Source organism: Gymnoscopelus braueri (genome assembly GCF_963280865.1).
Source record: "Gymnoscopelus braueri genome assembly, chromosome: 8".
NCBI classification, from domain to species: Eukaryota; Metazoa; Chordata; class Actinopteri; order Myctophiformes; family Myctophidae; genus Gymnoscopelus; species Gymnoscopelus braueri.
The window spans coordinates 32,302,731-32,319,495 of record NC_137609.1 but is presented as its reverse complement, the minus strand read 5'-3'; the positions used below and the strand labels follow the sequence as shown (position 1 = coordinate 32,319,495).

At 44.4% G+C, this 16,765-nt stretch overlaps 1 protein-coding gene across 2 annotated transcripts in view; it reads right to left on the bottom strand.

Annotated features, from left to right (window-relative positions):
• dpysl3 (dihydropyrimidinase like 3) overlaps nt 1-16,765 on the bottom strand; it is a 57,442-nt gene that overhangs the window by 25,414 nt on the left and 15,263 nt on the right. For both annotated transcript variants that reach the window (XM_080436355.1, XM_080436356.1), the window contains exons 3-8: nt 14,825-15,009; nt 11,089-11,253; nt 6,981-7,042; nt 5,064-5,144; nt 2,540-2,608; nt 481-601 (exon numbers count right to left, since the gene is read on the bottom strand). In XM_080436355.1, the coding sequence (XP_080292481.1) occupies nt 481-601; nt 2,540-2,608; nt 5,064-5,144; nt 6,981-7,042; nt 11,089-11,253; nt 14,825-15,009 (683 nt within the window). The remainder of the gene's footprint in view (nt 1-480; nt 602-2,539; nt 2,609-5,063; nt 5,145-6,980; nt 7,043-11,088; nt 11,254-14,824; nt 15,010-16,765) is intronic.

Genomic DNA, 16,765 nt, shown 5'->3' with positions numbered 1-16,765 from the left:
TTGTACAGCGTTCTGTTTTTTATCAATAGTTTTTTGTTGCTGTCTGCTGCACGAAACGAAAGTGCAAAGATGTCGTCGCTGTCGGGCAAAATCTCCATATTTCAACTTTTAATGTTTTTACCGTAAATTTGTCCTATGATGACAATGTCACACAAAGCGACGCGTAGTGAGCTTGTAGATCGTACATTTTCACTGTTTTTGAAACATTTTTAAATTGAAAGTGGTTAAGTGTGTCTGTGGGTTTCATATATATTATAACGAATGAAAAGTATTGACAAGAGCTTGTTGTAACTAAATAATTACTACATTGGATCCACTGGAACCGTTACTTTCCATTTCCTGGAAAGTAACGGTTTTGTACATGGTTTCCACCCGACAGCGATGATAATGTGAAATACACAAGGAAGTTGGTCACAAAAGTGTCATGTTTATTGAAAATAATTCAATCATTTTCAATTAACCAAATGCTGCATGCTGTACCTTTTTTCCTGGCCTGGGAGATGATGTCAGCGGCGCTCTTGCTCATCACGCGGGTGACGTAGAGAGGACAGTTGGTCTGGCTGGCGATGGTGATGGCACGGAACACCGCCTCAGCCTCCAGCTGCAGACAGGACAGGACAGGACATAACACATGGCTTACTGAACCTCCAGTCACTGAGGTTATACTTAGGGACTGGCCAATGTCAGAATAATTCCCAAAGACAATAGTTATGAAAAGCAAGCAGTTGCTAGGCTCCACTGTAGATAAATGGCATTTCCACATTGAAATTAATGGGATTTCTTTTAGCAATTAAAATGTAATATCTCTAAAAGTACTAATTATTTCAAAAATTCTAATGGTAGCCGACATGTCCTAAGTAGGCCGAACGTTGTAGAGTTGGAACAGGGTTTCTTCTTAAAGTATGAAGGAAAGCCAATAAACAGGGAGGAGTAATAAATAGTGAAGATCCCACAATAACGTTTCCAACTTATGTACATTACCTCTCTGACTCAATATCTCACATATGGTGCAATTTGGGGCACAAAGTTCAAGGTTGGCAATGAGCGTTACAGCTCAACTATGCACACATCTAGGTTGTCCTTGTTTTCAACTGGATAACATTTCATTCAAATGAAAGTACAGGCCTGTTTACAGTTTTCCACCAGCCCATAGCAGCTGACCAATCATTTGGTGCAACCATGGTTAGGTTTGGCCTCCTTTGGTAACATGGAAGAGTTTAGAAAAGATGAGACAAGGGATGTACCGATTGGGAAATGGGCCGATACCAATAACATTATAATTTTTTGTGCGTGTTTGTTATTTTGTTTGTCACTGGCATCGATCAATGTCATCTCAAGGCAGTCAACAAGTCGAGTATAGACCTATACCAATGTTCATCCAATTAGTCTGTGTATCCATAAGACAAACCCTAATCTCTATACAGTATACTAGTAGACCACTGCAAAAGCAACACTTGGGACTAGCAAATACAGTACATACTGTAGGCTACTGTATACTGTATTAACACACATGTATATAGATACACATACATAAATAGATATAAAAGGTTGGGAACCAATATAGTATATTATACTGTATTGGTTCCCAACCTTTTCTGGATCAGGGCCCACTTTAAAATCTTGAAAGTGTTCGCAGCCCACACATCTGACCACTTAACACAATAACCGTGTTAAGTGGTCAGATGGGTGGACCATGTCCAATGTCCATCAGAGTACGTTCTATTTTAATGATCAATCAATTGATTGTGTTCTAACTAAACTAACATAATATACTTTAAGCTCCTATTTATTAGTATCACAATGAAAACAAATGTTTCAACACTTGAAAGAAAAAATACCATGACATTTCTTTGACATTAATGTTTATATAAGGACAGTTTGGGAATCACGGCTGCATACACTTCCTGTATGGGTTCCAGTGTTCTGGTGGGCTCAACACAATCTGGAGACAATTGCACTCTTCCTCCTTGGACTGTGGAGGAAGTGTCACGTCATGGTGTACGACGTAAGTGTTGATCCTCCTCGCCACTCCACACGATTCCATTACGCTATCACAGCACTACGCTCTAACATCAGGACCCCCAGACACAAACCACTCCACCCCCCCCCCCCCAGACATGGGAGGATTCATGCAGCTACAGCGCTTACATTGACCACGTGGTATCCATTCTGTTGTTTATTGATATAAAATTAGTAGTAACAAGTGGTGAAACCAGGGAATTTTCACACTGGGACACTAATGGGTTTGAAAGCAGATGTGTGTAACTAGAACAATGTGTGTGTACTGTGTGTAGACCAGTCCAGTAAATTCAGCGTAGCTCGGGTGAGCAGCGAAATGTGTTTGTTCTGTGTGTGTTCTTGTTTGTCTCTGTACGTGTGTGTGTGTGTGTGTGTGTGTGTGTGTGTGTGTGTGTGTGTGTGTGTGTGTGTGTGTGTGTGTGTGTGTGTGTGTGTGTGTGTGTGCGCGCGCGTGTGCGCGTGCGTGCGTGTGTGTGTGTGTGTTTATGTGTGTGTGTGTGTGTGTGTGTGTGTGTCTCACCTCCTCTGGCCTGCTCAGAACATGCCCCTCTGGTCCTGTAATGCCCATCTGTAACATGCGAGCCTGCTCCTGTTGGACAAGCAAGTAGATAACAGCTGGTTAGCTCACAGATGAATGGTTACATATGTTCATGGGCACACACACACACACACACACACACACACACACACACACACACACACACACACACACACACACACACACACACACACACACACACACACACACGCACACGCACACGCAGTACAGATCGGTCATGGTACATGTGTCAATTGTGACAGCGGAAATTTCAGCGTTTTCAACCAATTTCACAGCAGAGACTGGAATGTTGGGATGCGTGCATCTTTGACAAAGTCACAACCAGGTGCAATATATCCCTCTATAACCACTTAAGCACTATATACTTCGACATAGGATAAATAGCTAAATTTGCTAATCCACAAGCTCTCAACACGTTGCGACACATTGTGAGCTTGTAGATCGGCTATTTTCAGGTTGTTTTTTTTTAATTTTGGATTCTTTAGCAATGTTTGGAAAATGGATTCCATTTTTACCAGGTTGTAACCTGGTCTACATCTACACTCGCTAGTCTGTAGTTGCGGCACTTTTTCCTCATTGGCTGGTCCTTTAGCCAAAGAGGGCTCAATGTCCTCTCAGAATATGGGATCTAAAAACGTTGCCATGTTTAGTGAGAGAATTAAGCAACCATATGGGATCTAAAAACATTGCCATGTTTAGTGAGAGAAATAAACAACCTGGTATAACATGACTGTGTCATATGCTTGTTTTTTTATGTTCAGCTATAATGACATACCCAAGACAGGGATGCCAGGTTGAAAGTGGTTAAAGGTGTTGCCTTTTCCATGACCCTGTCAGAGAGATCTTCTCCAGCTTGTGACCCGATCCACTGGCTGACAGACACTGGTTTAAATATTCATTGTTCTACCGAAAATGAGGTTGTTTTTTTTCGTCGGGTGCGGAGGACCGAAACAGCAGTTTTGAACATCTGCTGAATAGGCCACCTTGAACATCTGCATCAGACCACACGCTGGGCCTTATGGGTATCCGTGGTCGGCCAAGAGTCTGCATGGATTACATGCACCTCCCAAAAATGTCAACAACATCGTTTTCTCTGCATCCGTCTCACAGGCAATGCACAGATGAAGTTTGCAGGGCACCCAGCTGTGCCGGCCCTGTTCCCAACCTTCTCTTTCTCGTCTCTCTCCACTGCAATAGAGCTTTAAATCTATTAAAGCATCAATAATAATAATGATTAAAGAAAGAAGCAAGTGTTTAACAGCAGGTGCCTATCAAAGGGATCAATTTAAAGTCAAGTGGATGGCAGAGTCCACACCACAACTATAACAAAGACAATGGTGAACGATATAGTAGTTATCAGTATAGTTATTATAGTTAGTGCTTGGGGTGAAAGCCTGAACACCTGTATGTTTCACAAGTGAATGCAAGATGTGAGCCCTGCGTGTTCTGACACGTTATCTACAACGATTAAAGTGCATTAACACAGCTTTAAACACGTACAGTACTCTACTTCCCCTATCTGAGCAGTTTGGATGTAATTCAGGGTCAGGATAGAATCTAGTGGTTCAGACATTGTTTTGGTTTAAAAGACGATATGCATCAGACACGTTCGAAGTACCAGGTTTAGATTAGATAGGATAACTTTGATTTGCAGGGATTCAGACCCCAATGCTCACCACACAGTTACAGACAGATGCAGACACACACACACACACACACACACACACACACACACACACACACACACACACACACACACACACACACACACACACACACACAGAAACACACACACACAGAAACACACACACACAAACACTGACAGAATCCAGACATACTCTGGAGTTCTGACTAATACCAACCCTTTCAATCCAACAACTATTACTGTCCGTTCATTTTCATTTGCCCACAGATACAGCGCAGGCTTTTATAAACTACACCCACACATTACTGTCAGGGAAGAAGCCGGCTGTACCTCTCTCATCAGTAACAGTATGTTTAGTCTGTGGCGACGGTGGAATGCATGACTGGACGGTGGAGATGAACTGTGATAAGCCTTAACTATACTAAACTGAACTGAACCCAATGGAGCTGAACTGAAGTGGAATGGACGGAAGGGAACAAAAATAATTCACTGATTTGCACTGAACTAAACTGTACAAAGTTAAACTGATGCATAATAAACTAACATACACTAAACTAACCTAAACCGACGCACACTAAACTGCACTAAGATGATGCACACTAAACTGTACCAAACTAATCTGCTTCACACTAAACTTAACTAAACTGATGCACACTAAGCTAAAATGTAACGAAACTAAAGCACACTATACTGACGCACGCTAAACTAACCTAACCTCCAACTCAACTCAAGCACAGAGGAGGTAGGATAGAAAGGTTAGATCAGAGAGGAATATATAAGACAGGAAAAAATAGGAAATGTGCGGGAGGAAGAGAAGTTAATTTATTTGAGTTTTGTTACCTCAGCAATGATCTCTCCATTCTCAGCGTGGACCTGAGCAACGGCTCCACTCTCCCCCAAGAAGCTGAAGATCTCATAGAGCTGGAGGACACACACACACACACACACACACACACACACACACACACACACACACACACACACACACACACACACACACACACACACACACACACACACACACACACACACACACACACACACACACACACACACACACACACACACAGTGAGATGTCAGTAAATTAGCATTTCCACGAAAGCTCAGATTGTTTATTCAGGAGTGGGACACTCCTTTTTACTGTTAAGCCAGGGATTTAAAACAGCCCACAATTTACATGATGTCTACCGTGGCGCACTGCAATTACTTTGTGTGGTCTCCAGAAAAGGTTGAATTTGTGTGGGATGAACGGCTGTAAATAATCCATCTCAACCGCAAATCCTGAATTAAATCAGTTTTCAAGCGCCGCTATTTCCAGGATGGTTCACTCAACGTACTTCCTCCGAGCGAGTCAATAGGTCACGGGAGACTGGGAAAACACAACAATACAGTCTCACTTTCTTTGGTCCGGTTACTGTTTATAGGAGACCTTTGTTAGGGGCAGGTCATTACTGTTGTCATATTGTTTGGGCAATTGCTATGACGATGTGTCTAAGGCAATGGGTTCATGGATAAACACACATTGAAAATCCTCATTGATGCTAGACAGCAATATCACAAATCATAAAGCACTTTACATAACAGAAAAGTTCATTTTACATCTTGCATACCATATGTCTGAGGGCACATTTGAATGCATACAATCTGGGAACCCAAAGCCAAATGAGAATGAAAAACAGCGCCCTCTGCTGTTTGTACTATCTCATGTTGGCTCTGGGACAATGACGACGCAGCACACGTGCGCAAAGGAAACCGGGGTTTTAGTCTGCCTTCACGCTCCACTTCCGGGTGGTGCGACTATGTTTTCATTCCCACTAACAATATTTCTACACGGAACACTAACACCACTTCTCCCAGAGAACATGGATCGTTTTGGTTATAAGCCCACTTGTTTCTATGATGAAAGAGCAAGTTAAAATGTGAATATCTTTCCGTGGTTTTGTCTGCTCCGCGGACGCCATTGTTAAATTAGTTTCGGCTTGTTTCGAGTAGGGAAGGATCAGCGGACACGTAAATCCCGCCCACTACATTTGATTGGGTAAAGCGCGGCCTGCTTCATGATCTGAAGGCACGCCCACGCCCACACAGTGCGTACACGTTATGACGAACCTTCACGACAGATTCCAACGCAGAGCAGAATCTGTTCTTGAGAGATTAGAATGCATATGGTCACTGCCAGTGTCAGTAGCACATGATGTCAAAACAAGGTGCGACCTTGAAATCATAAATAATTGGAAATCTATGTCAGCTTTTCAGCTTTTAATGAAATCCTAAGCATATCATTTCATACGGTTTCGGAATCACTGCTGGAGGAACTGTCCCATGATCTATACATGTTACATTGTATATTGCGTTTATTACATGTGTATTAATACAAATACTAACTACTTCTGATTACCTTTATATCTTTATATATCCTTGAAAACACACGTATCTATATTTTGAGTAAATAGTTGTAATAGTAATGCACTAACATCATTGAGACAGATTCCTTGTATGTTAAACCTGGCAATAAAACAGATTCTGATCCCTTCCTCATTTCTTTGAGTCATGTCACTTGAACCCCTACCTGCTCACTTACTGTAAGCTACTATAGATCAGTGGTTATCAAACTTTTTAATTTCAAAGACCCCCATAAATCTGAGGGTGTACAAATGTAACCACTGAGGGTCCCTGTACCCCACTTTGAGAGGCACTGCTATAGATAACGGTGTCAGTTTAAGTCCTATATGTGGATTAGATGTTAGACTTCGTACCTCACTGTTGGTCATCTGGTAGTAATCCTTGTACGCCATGTACACCTGGAAGGAGTTGACACCTGCAGAGGTGGGAGGTGGGACAGGGGGGATAGTTATGAGAGAAAGACATTTACCACACACCGTGGTAATTGTACACATGTGGTGTTTGTTGATTTGACCCCAGATCTTTGTTTTGGTTTGATGGCTGCAACAGGTTGCTGTTAACCCATTCAGTCCGGGAACGCATCTGTGTCATTTTAAATTTGAGCTATAACCATTATTTTATACTTTGGCTATTAAAAAATTGCAGATCTACAAGCTCATAGCATGGCACCGAGTGCATCGATACGAGCTTGTAGATCAGCTATTTTTGAAAAATCTTGAACATTTGTGCAAATCTTTGAATACATATATTTTTTGAAACAACATTTTTAACTCAAATCTTTGCTTCTGGGGGTCCCTGGAACAACATATTTTGAGATGGGGGTCGGCGGCCAAATACATATACTTTTGGGGGTCCTTGACATGAAAACGTTTGAGAACCACTGATATTACAGCAACATAAGTTTTTTTCAGAAAACTGTTAGGATTTAGAACATTTAGACATGTAGAAGTCCCCGTACCCCACGTTGAGAACCACTGCACCATCTTCTAAAGGTATATTTTGGAGATAGATAATGAACTGATTCCCAACTCGGACGGAGCTGAGTGGACAGTGCAGGCGGCCTTTGCACTGCTGTCTCATGGAGCTCCAGTCCACTGTCTGTCAGTGCACCTGCCTTGGTTTCTACTGATGTAGAAGCTCATGCATTTATTTGATTTTTTTTTATTTCAACAAATAAGTCCAAAAGAAGGGAGTTGGATTCAAACAGAGCTTCCAAGGCAATTTCAACCTACAGCAAAGTAGCACACAGATTACTTCCACTGCTGAGGTCACGTTATCAACTGTGAGCTGGGCTGGACTGTTAGTCAGGGCTGTTAACAAAAAAAGGGGGACACGGCTGACAAAAGCGCCAAATTTTTTCTACATGCTCTCCATCACCATAAGTTTCATTTTGGACGGGGAGCCACGTCATCAAGATGGCAGAAGGCGGCCATCTTGGATTTCAAAGATGGCCACCATGTAATATCTATAAGTGCCAATATTTCGGCTTCAAAGCCACTTAGAAGGTCAATCTTGGTGTCAAAATATACATTTTCTGGGTCAAGGAATGCAATAAAGCTATTGAGAATTCCACTAGATGTTTATTTGTGCCACGATCAAATAAATATGGTCATTCTAGCAACATATTTACATAATTTTCAACTCGGTTAGCAGTCAGACACAGAAAATGGAGCATGAAGTGAATTGACATTCAAATGATCTGTCACATTGACAACTGCAAAGCTCTGTGCAATTCCAGTGTGCCTTCTTGCATGAGCACCTTGCACCACAACCACGTTTACAACCGCACTTGACCAGTTCATTGCAGGCTTTTGACGCCATCGGTAGAATGCTCCACACAGGAAGCCAGACCTGGTTGTTGTCTTCCAATGTCCATCCCCATCCTTCTGGACTGGGTGTCGGCTGCTGGGCCAGTTCAGACGTGGACCAGATCCCAGACTGGTAGGCAACTCGCTTCACGTGCTGCAACAGTGAATCTTGCGTTGGTGGAATGTGTTCCATCGTTTTGTTCTTCTGGCAGAACAACTCTCGCCGTGCTTCATTGACAGATTCCAAATCACTTGTCTTATCATACATGATGACTGTGAAACGCTCAAGAAGCTGAAAGTGTTGGGCATCTATGGTCACTGAAGTGTATGGATTTTCTGCCATGTAGTTGAAGGCCTGGGTGACCTCAGGGTAGGACTTCCATGCCACCCATGCTGACTTCTTTCCTTTCCCGCAGAATGCTGATGTTGTGTCACAGCCTGTGTAACAGTGGAAGATGGGAAGTGCTGTGGACTTGTCTTTGCCCAGAGCATGGCAGATGGTGTTTATATGAACATAGGTGTAGTTCTTGCCAGTGCCAAAAGCAACCCAGATGTCTGCAGCTGGATACTTGGTGAGCAGGGCATTGCCGATGAGGATAACGACAACATCCGTATCCACAGTGCGTATCAAGCAGGTAGAACAGCCATGTTCCAGGGCATCAAGCAGGTGAATCAATATCCTGGTGTCGGCCTCTTCGTGGTTACATGGCAGCATGGAGTGGCTGGTGTCTGTGCCGACCACTGTGATGCCAGATGTGATGAAGACCAGCTTGCCCTCTGGCCAGGCGGTGGATGCAATCTTCCCAGAGAGAAAGGTAAAGAGTTCCTGCTTGTTTATAGGATCACGCAGGAAATCTGGCCAATTCCCCGGCAGCTTGTTCTGACCAGCCACCTTCCGTCGTATCCCTTTGCCTCGCTTCTCCCTTGTTGACTCTTTTATGCTGCTGGTGATGTAAGTATCCCAGACCACATCAACTCTTTTGGAGATCTACAAAGCCCAATCCATTGTGTGCAAGAGACGAGATTGGCAAGGGGCAGGCAAAAATCTAAACTGTGTAAGGCAAGGGGTCGAAAACCAAAGGGGCAGTCAGAGAAGGCAGAGGTACCGGCAAGGGCTGGGCAAAAACGTAGTATAGAAAACAGAACAGAGATCAGTTAGGGCAAAAAACTTGATTTTGAACAATGCTTGAGAGCTTGGGTAAACACAAGGCAATCTGGCAAGAGACTGGAGAGAGACTGAGGCTTAAAGGGGTAGTTCACCCCCAAAATAACTTTTTTTCTATTGATTACTCACCCCATGGAGCCTTGAATTCATGGATATTTTTTAGTTTTTGTCGCATTCCTTCCTTTATTATTTGATTATAATAAATTTAGCCCCATTGATTCCGGTAGGAGACACAAATGCATTTGTGTCTCCTACCGGAATCAATGGGGACAAATTTATTATAATCAAATTATTGGCTTAGGAATGTGACAAAAACAAAAAAATATCTATGAATTCAAGGCTCCATGGGGTGAGTAATCAATAGAAAAAAAGTTATTTTGGGGGTGAACTACCCCTTTAAGTACTGTAGGCATGATTGCAGGTGAGTGAATGCAGGTGGTCACACTGGCAGGAACCAGATCCAGACACACCCACACCCTAGGGACTAACAGGACACAGGTGGAGATAACTAATAATCACAGGGAGGAGAGACAAGGCAGGTAAACAGTAACTAGGCAGACAGGAAACAATAGGAACGATACTACAAAATAGATAGGAAAAATAGGAAATAACAAGAGTCAGATCTGTCAAAGTTTAATACACACACACACACACACACACACACACACACACACACACACACACACACACACACACACACACACACACACACACACACACACACACACACACACACACTGAGATGTTGTGCATAATCTAGACGAAGCATGCATAATTGTGTACATATATTGCCAGAATTTACCAAATTATCTAATATTGGCTGAATTAGTCACTTATTGATATTCCCTATAGTTTTATTGCATTCCTTGTCCCAGAAAATGTATATTTTGACACCAAGATTGACCTTCTAAGTGGCTTGGAAGCCGAGATATTGGCTTTTATAGATATTGCATGGTGGCCATCTTTGTAATCCAAGATGGCCGCCTTCTGCCATCTTGATGGTGTGGCTCCCCGTCCCAAATTAAACTTATGGTGATGGAGAACACGTAAAAAAAAATTGGCGCTTTTGTCAGCCGTGTCCCCCTTTTTCAAAAATCTGGTCTTAAGCAACCGGGCTATGTCCAATGCGGCCTTCCTACTACTTGTGGTCAGCAGAGACGAAGAATCATCCTCCCATAATGCAGTATGTCTTAAAAGAGTGGTTCTGAAACTTTTTTATTTATTTCAAGGACTTCCAGTTAGGTATGCATTACGCCACACACCCCCATATCTCAGATAGTATACACATGGAACCAAAAGGACCCGTAAGGGTCCTTTTTGTTCCATTTGTACACTTGAGTTATAGGAGTTATAGGATCCATAATATCAGTCGTTTAGCTGGAGACCCCCTGGAAACCAGTCAAGGACCCTTGAGGGGTCTGCTGGTGGTGGTGGTTTCATTCATGTTTCTGTCTTTCCATGGGATACCAGAGAACATTTACTACCCACCTTTCTCCTTGATGAGAGTCTCCACCTCCTGCTTGACGCTGTCGCTCCAGTGTGTGACGTCCACATGGAGGGCGTAGTCACAGCAGCTCTTCTCATCCGCCCACTGCCTCCACTGGTCATAGGCCTGGATTAGGCTACTGCCGGGCTCCGGAATCACATGGTCCACTGCACGAGAGGAGAGGAGAGGAGAGGAGAGGAGAGGAGAGGAGAGGAGAGGAGAGGAGAGGAGAGGAGAGAATCAGATGAGAGGAAACACGGTAGCAGATGAGGGAGAGGGCATTGTTGGGGGACAGGAAGGACAAGCGAAAAGTGAGAAAGGAGGGGTGATAGAAAAGGAGAAAGTGCAGAGAGAGAGATAGAGAGAGGAGGATCAACAAAGAAGAAGATAAATAGGAGGAGAGGAGGATGGAACAGGGAGGAATGGACAGTAAAGGAATTAACAGGGAGGTGAGAAACACAGAGGCACAGATAGGAAAGGGAAGAGAAAAGCTGATGTCAGCGTGTGTGTGTGTGTGTGTGTGTGTGTGTGTGTGGTGCGTGCGTGCGTGCGTGCGTGCGTGCGTGCGTGCGTGCGTGCGTGCGTGCGTGCGTGCGTGCGTGCGTGCGTGCGTGCGTGCGTGCGTACATGGGTGCGTGTGTGTGTGTGTGTGTGTGTGTGTGTGTGTGTGTGTGTGTGTGCGTGTATGTGTGTGTGGGCTGGTGTTTCTTTTATCTTACATAACCCTCCTGCGTTTCCAGCAGTGTTCACTCAGTGGGAACCAGTCCTGTCATATGTCATGCTACATTTACAATGTCTTTGTCTCGGCTGACACTAAGTTCCTTGAAGAATTTGGGACTGCTGCTACCGGCGACGTCGCAAAGCATTGACATGATTTGTGGGGACCCACAGACGTCGTCCGCTACAGCAGAAGTGTCACAATATTTACCCTAAAGCTTCGTCAGACTTCGTCTGATCCTTTTTTCCCTTAACACCAAATCCCTTCACCGAAAACAACTAATCTACAAGCTAGATCGGCTATTTTCGCCGATTGGTCGCCCCCCAGATTAGGGACGCTAGGGTTCATGCGGTTACGTTGTGCATGATAACGGCCATCCCCTCGTAACCATACAGTACCACAATTCTTCTGCGGTATAGAACAGGGCTGCCTGCTGGTCTACCATCTGACCAGCCTCTGTATCCCATTAAAGACGACCCAATCAGCTTAGAGCCTGTTTTGCATGTTAATGGGATGAGGCCTGCAAGCCGCAGCCAAAGAAAGGCCCTCTTTGTCTTCAATGGGAGCCGGTATGAACTGCGGTCTTGTTCGCCAGGATGCTCAGACATGGCAGGGAATGGACAGTTGATAGAGACGGGGTAGTCAGTATGTGTTTAAGAAGAGAGACGCAGTTGCACATGTATGAGATACAGTATGTATGATCACACACAAAACACACTTGCACATGGCCAAAAACACACGTACAGCCACATGGGCATTCACTTTCTTGCTCTCATTAATGGGCACATGCAGGCACACAATGTGGGTGCACAGAGTGCACAGAGACACAGAAAGACACACGAACACAGACATATATTGTGCTATTGCTCTCCTACAGGCGCACACACCACACACACATGCGCGCGCACACACACGCAAACGCACAAACACACGCACGCGCACACGCACACACACACACACCTTTCCTTCACAACCCTCACAGATACATGCCTAACATTAACCCTTAATGAAACTGCAGTAAAATCCCTAAAAACGTTCACAGAATGCTTAAAAACAACGTGCAAAACAACTGTGGGCTCTGTGCATGACTGTACTGTTGTCCCAGGTTTCCTGTTTCACTTCAGTGTCCCATAGCTTTGTCTGATTGGCTCGGCAGCAGATTTGAACGGGAAACACCTGATGACACCTTAATGTGTATTTCCAGTTCAAATTTGCTGCCGAACCGATCAAATGGGGAAAATGAAATGGAACAGGAAAAAGGTATGTCACCTTCTGGAAACTGGGACTACAGTTATGCACAGAGCCTATTGCTGTGTTGATGTATGAGATATATATCAACATAAGTATAATAATTTGTCTTTTTGTCTTTTTACTGGATCTTGTTAACAAGTCACAGTTGAACAGTCATTTCATGCTTTTCCAGTGTTTTACCTACTCTACCAAGGCACAGAAATTAGGCATTTTCTTTTGGGAAAGTGGTTACCATGGTTACAGTCAGCCGTGCTAGTAGAGAACTACACAATCATTTCGTGCAAGGCCTCTATCGGGGACACAGAGTTTGTTCCTAATTTGACTTGCTGTCCTCAATTCTGACTAAAACACACACACACACACACACACACACACACACACACACACACACACACACACACACACACACACACACACACACACACACACACACACACACACACACACACACACACACACACACACACACACACACACACACACACAAACACAACAATTGAATCCCAGTATGGATGGAGGCAGTGAATAGGCCAGACTACAGTGGCATGGCTGTCTGTTGAAGCACAGAACCAACAGGCCAGGCAGGCAGTACAGTAGCGGTCAGTTCAAAAGGAGGCTGACCGCAGCATCCGGCAGCTGTCGGCTAAGCCAGGACATGGTCTCAGATCAACACACACACAAACATAATGTCAGACGTCTTAATGTCAAACATTAAGACGCATGCACACACACACACACACACGCGCGCGCACACGCACACGCACACACAAACTGTTTCCATAGGGGTAAAGTTTGTCGGTCTGTCTGTCTGTGTCTCTGCCAGTCTGTCTCACAAACATCCTACCACCCACCGTTCTGTCCTTTGTGCTGTCTTTTGGATGGATGCCCGTAAAAACAGCCCCCTTTAGGAACAGACATCTGACTGGCTGCTCTGCCCCCGTACCCACCCCACCCACCCTCTCTTTTTGTGCGTTTCCGGCTCATCCAAATATGGGTGATGTATAGTCTTTCCAGCTATTATACCTCTATTTTAGCTCATTTAATTTCACATTTAATTTGGAGGGAATCGCACATAAAAAACCAAGTCTGTGACTGACTGACATGTCTGCATTGGCCTGATGGGGGGGCTATCCTCCCCCGCCTGGCCCTCCAAGGAGGCTACTGTAAATCAAACGCTAGAATGGATTGGTAAATATGGTCTAATAAGGGGCTAAGCCCACCCGCCTGGCATGCCAAGGAGGCCTGCTGTAAATCAAACGCTAGCATGGATGAGTAAATACCGTCTGAGTAACTTCTGCACAACAACCAAAGAGAAGCAGTGCCTCCCGCTATGTCCTGTATGTATCTGCTGTACCATTCATAGACCCACCACAACCACCTCCAGTCCTATCTGTCACTTCTCCATAAACTCCTTTAGCTTAGTGGTCAATGAGGCCGTCTGGTAAGCAGAAGTGTCCCTGAGCAAGACACACCTAACCCCTACCATCTGAGCAGCTATCAGCTGGGTGAAGCTGAAACTATACATTTCCCCACCACGGGATTAAAAAAGTTCTCTGGCCCGGAAGATTGGCGTAACCGTGTGGGCACCAATCCAGCCTGACAGCGTGTTGCGGGTTTGACTCCCGTTCCCGACGGCCTTTGCTGCATGTCACTCCTCATCTCTCTCCCCATTTCCTGTCAGCCGTACTGTCCTATCAATAAAGGCATAAAAGCCCCAAAAACTAAAAACAAAACAAAGTTCTCTCCCCTTATATCCCCCTCCTGCTCACCGATCATGGTGGTTCCTCCGACCAGCGCGGCCCTGGTGCCCTGGTTGAAGTCGTCGGCGGTGGTGGTGCCGCGGTAGGGCATCTGGAAGTGGGTGTGGATGTCGATGCCCCCGGGGATCACCATGCGCCCGTTGGCCTCGATGTTCTTTATCCCGCCGGGCACGATCAGGTTTTCTCCAATCTGCCTGGAGGTGGAGCGCAGGAGAAGTTGTTTAGGGGCTCATTCACCAGCAGAGGGCACACACACAAACGTTAACAGAGGGGCTTTGTTGTATAGTTTTTGTGTGTGTCTCTGGGACCAAATGGAACCAAATCGCCCTGTAACGGTTAATTTTAGATTTGTATACTCTGAGTTATAGACTTTGAAGTGTCCATTTGGTTCCTAACTACCAATCATTTACATAGCTGGGGACCCCCAGGAAGCACCTCATGGACCCGTAGGGTTTCCCAGACCCCACATTGAGAACCACTGTGTAATTCCTACCTCAATGGAGTTATAAAAGTTCTTATTTAACCTCTGTGCCTTGCCTTCATCTATTCTTTCTCTTTAAGAAAGAAGTGGTCAAAATGGGAAAATCCAGCTGTATTCCACTTGGTCATGGACTATTTGTTATGAATTATTTGTAACACGAATAATACATAATGCACTGTGTACTGTGTACCACTTAGTTAGAAGACACAACTCGTTACTCTCAAGTAGTTCAGGATAAAAATTTAAATGAGTGTTTAGTGGCAGAACAAGCACATTGTAAAGTCATCTTTGGTTGTCGATCACGTGTTGTTGAAATATGCTGAATTTAGGGTGAGCCTGAAACAAATTAACCCTAAAGCAACAACACATCACTGTTGCCAAGGCACATTAACCACATTAACTCTGACATCCCTATTGTCATAGGCATGTCATTTTAGGCAACATATAAAATACATTCTTAGAAAACGCTTAGTTTGCTGTATTTTCATACATTTTCATACGTATCCTTTTTTTTTACAGTTCTGATTTTTTTTTTAATGTTTTAAAAAATAGGGCTCAAGTGGTTACAAAATACGCCCATTGTAATGCTTAAGAAGAGAGCCCCACATCCACACACAAGCCGAGGGTAGTGTGAGTGTCTATAGCATTACGTGGAGCTAGCCAACAGCCCACCGCTATAGCAGTAATCCAGGCTAATTATTATGCAAGTCCGACGTTCCTGTGTGTGCGCCAACCTCTGTGAAGAGATGGGTGTGGTGGGGGGGCACTGGGGACAAAAGGCCTAATTGGCAGATGGAATGGGAACAAGAACAAGGGGGTGTGTATAGGGAACCAGGCAGAGAGAGAGAGAGAGAGAGAGAGAGAGAGGTGGGGAGGGGGGCAGGCTAAGAGAAACATAGACAGACAGAGACAGAGGTAGGGAGGAGAACTTGGACACAGAATGAGAGAGAGAGCGCCTTTCAGAGCAGAGTAAGCATGTTTTCCTAGTGACGACCCTTCTTGTCTGGTGGGACAGTAAAATAAATAGTTTCCCTGGTAAATAGAAAACAGGGACTATATAGGCTGGGCGTCAGCAACTGGCCCAACGACCCTATTGGCAGAGAAGTAGACATGAGTCTTTAGTCCTGTAGGTTCCTGGTTTTCATTTCAAGGACCCCCAGTTTGAGATGCATTAGGCCACAGACCCACACATTTACAGACCCGTAAGGGTCCATTTGGTTCCTAACTATCAATCATTTAGCTGTGGGCTCCAAGGAACCCCTTTAGAGACCCCGGGACCCCACGTTGCTGTAGGCTGCATGGTGGATGTGATCACTAGGAAAAAATGTTAGCTGAGCAAGTAGACAGACAGTGGTGATGGATTCCTTGCTAAGTTGACAGCAGAGTGCAGTGAAATTTAATCATGAGCTAAAAAAAATATCTAAAACAGAATGCTAGTCTGTTGGATACTTGGGGCATTTTCCTTCACA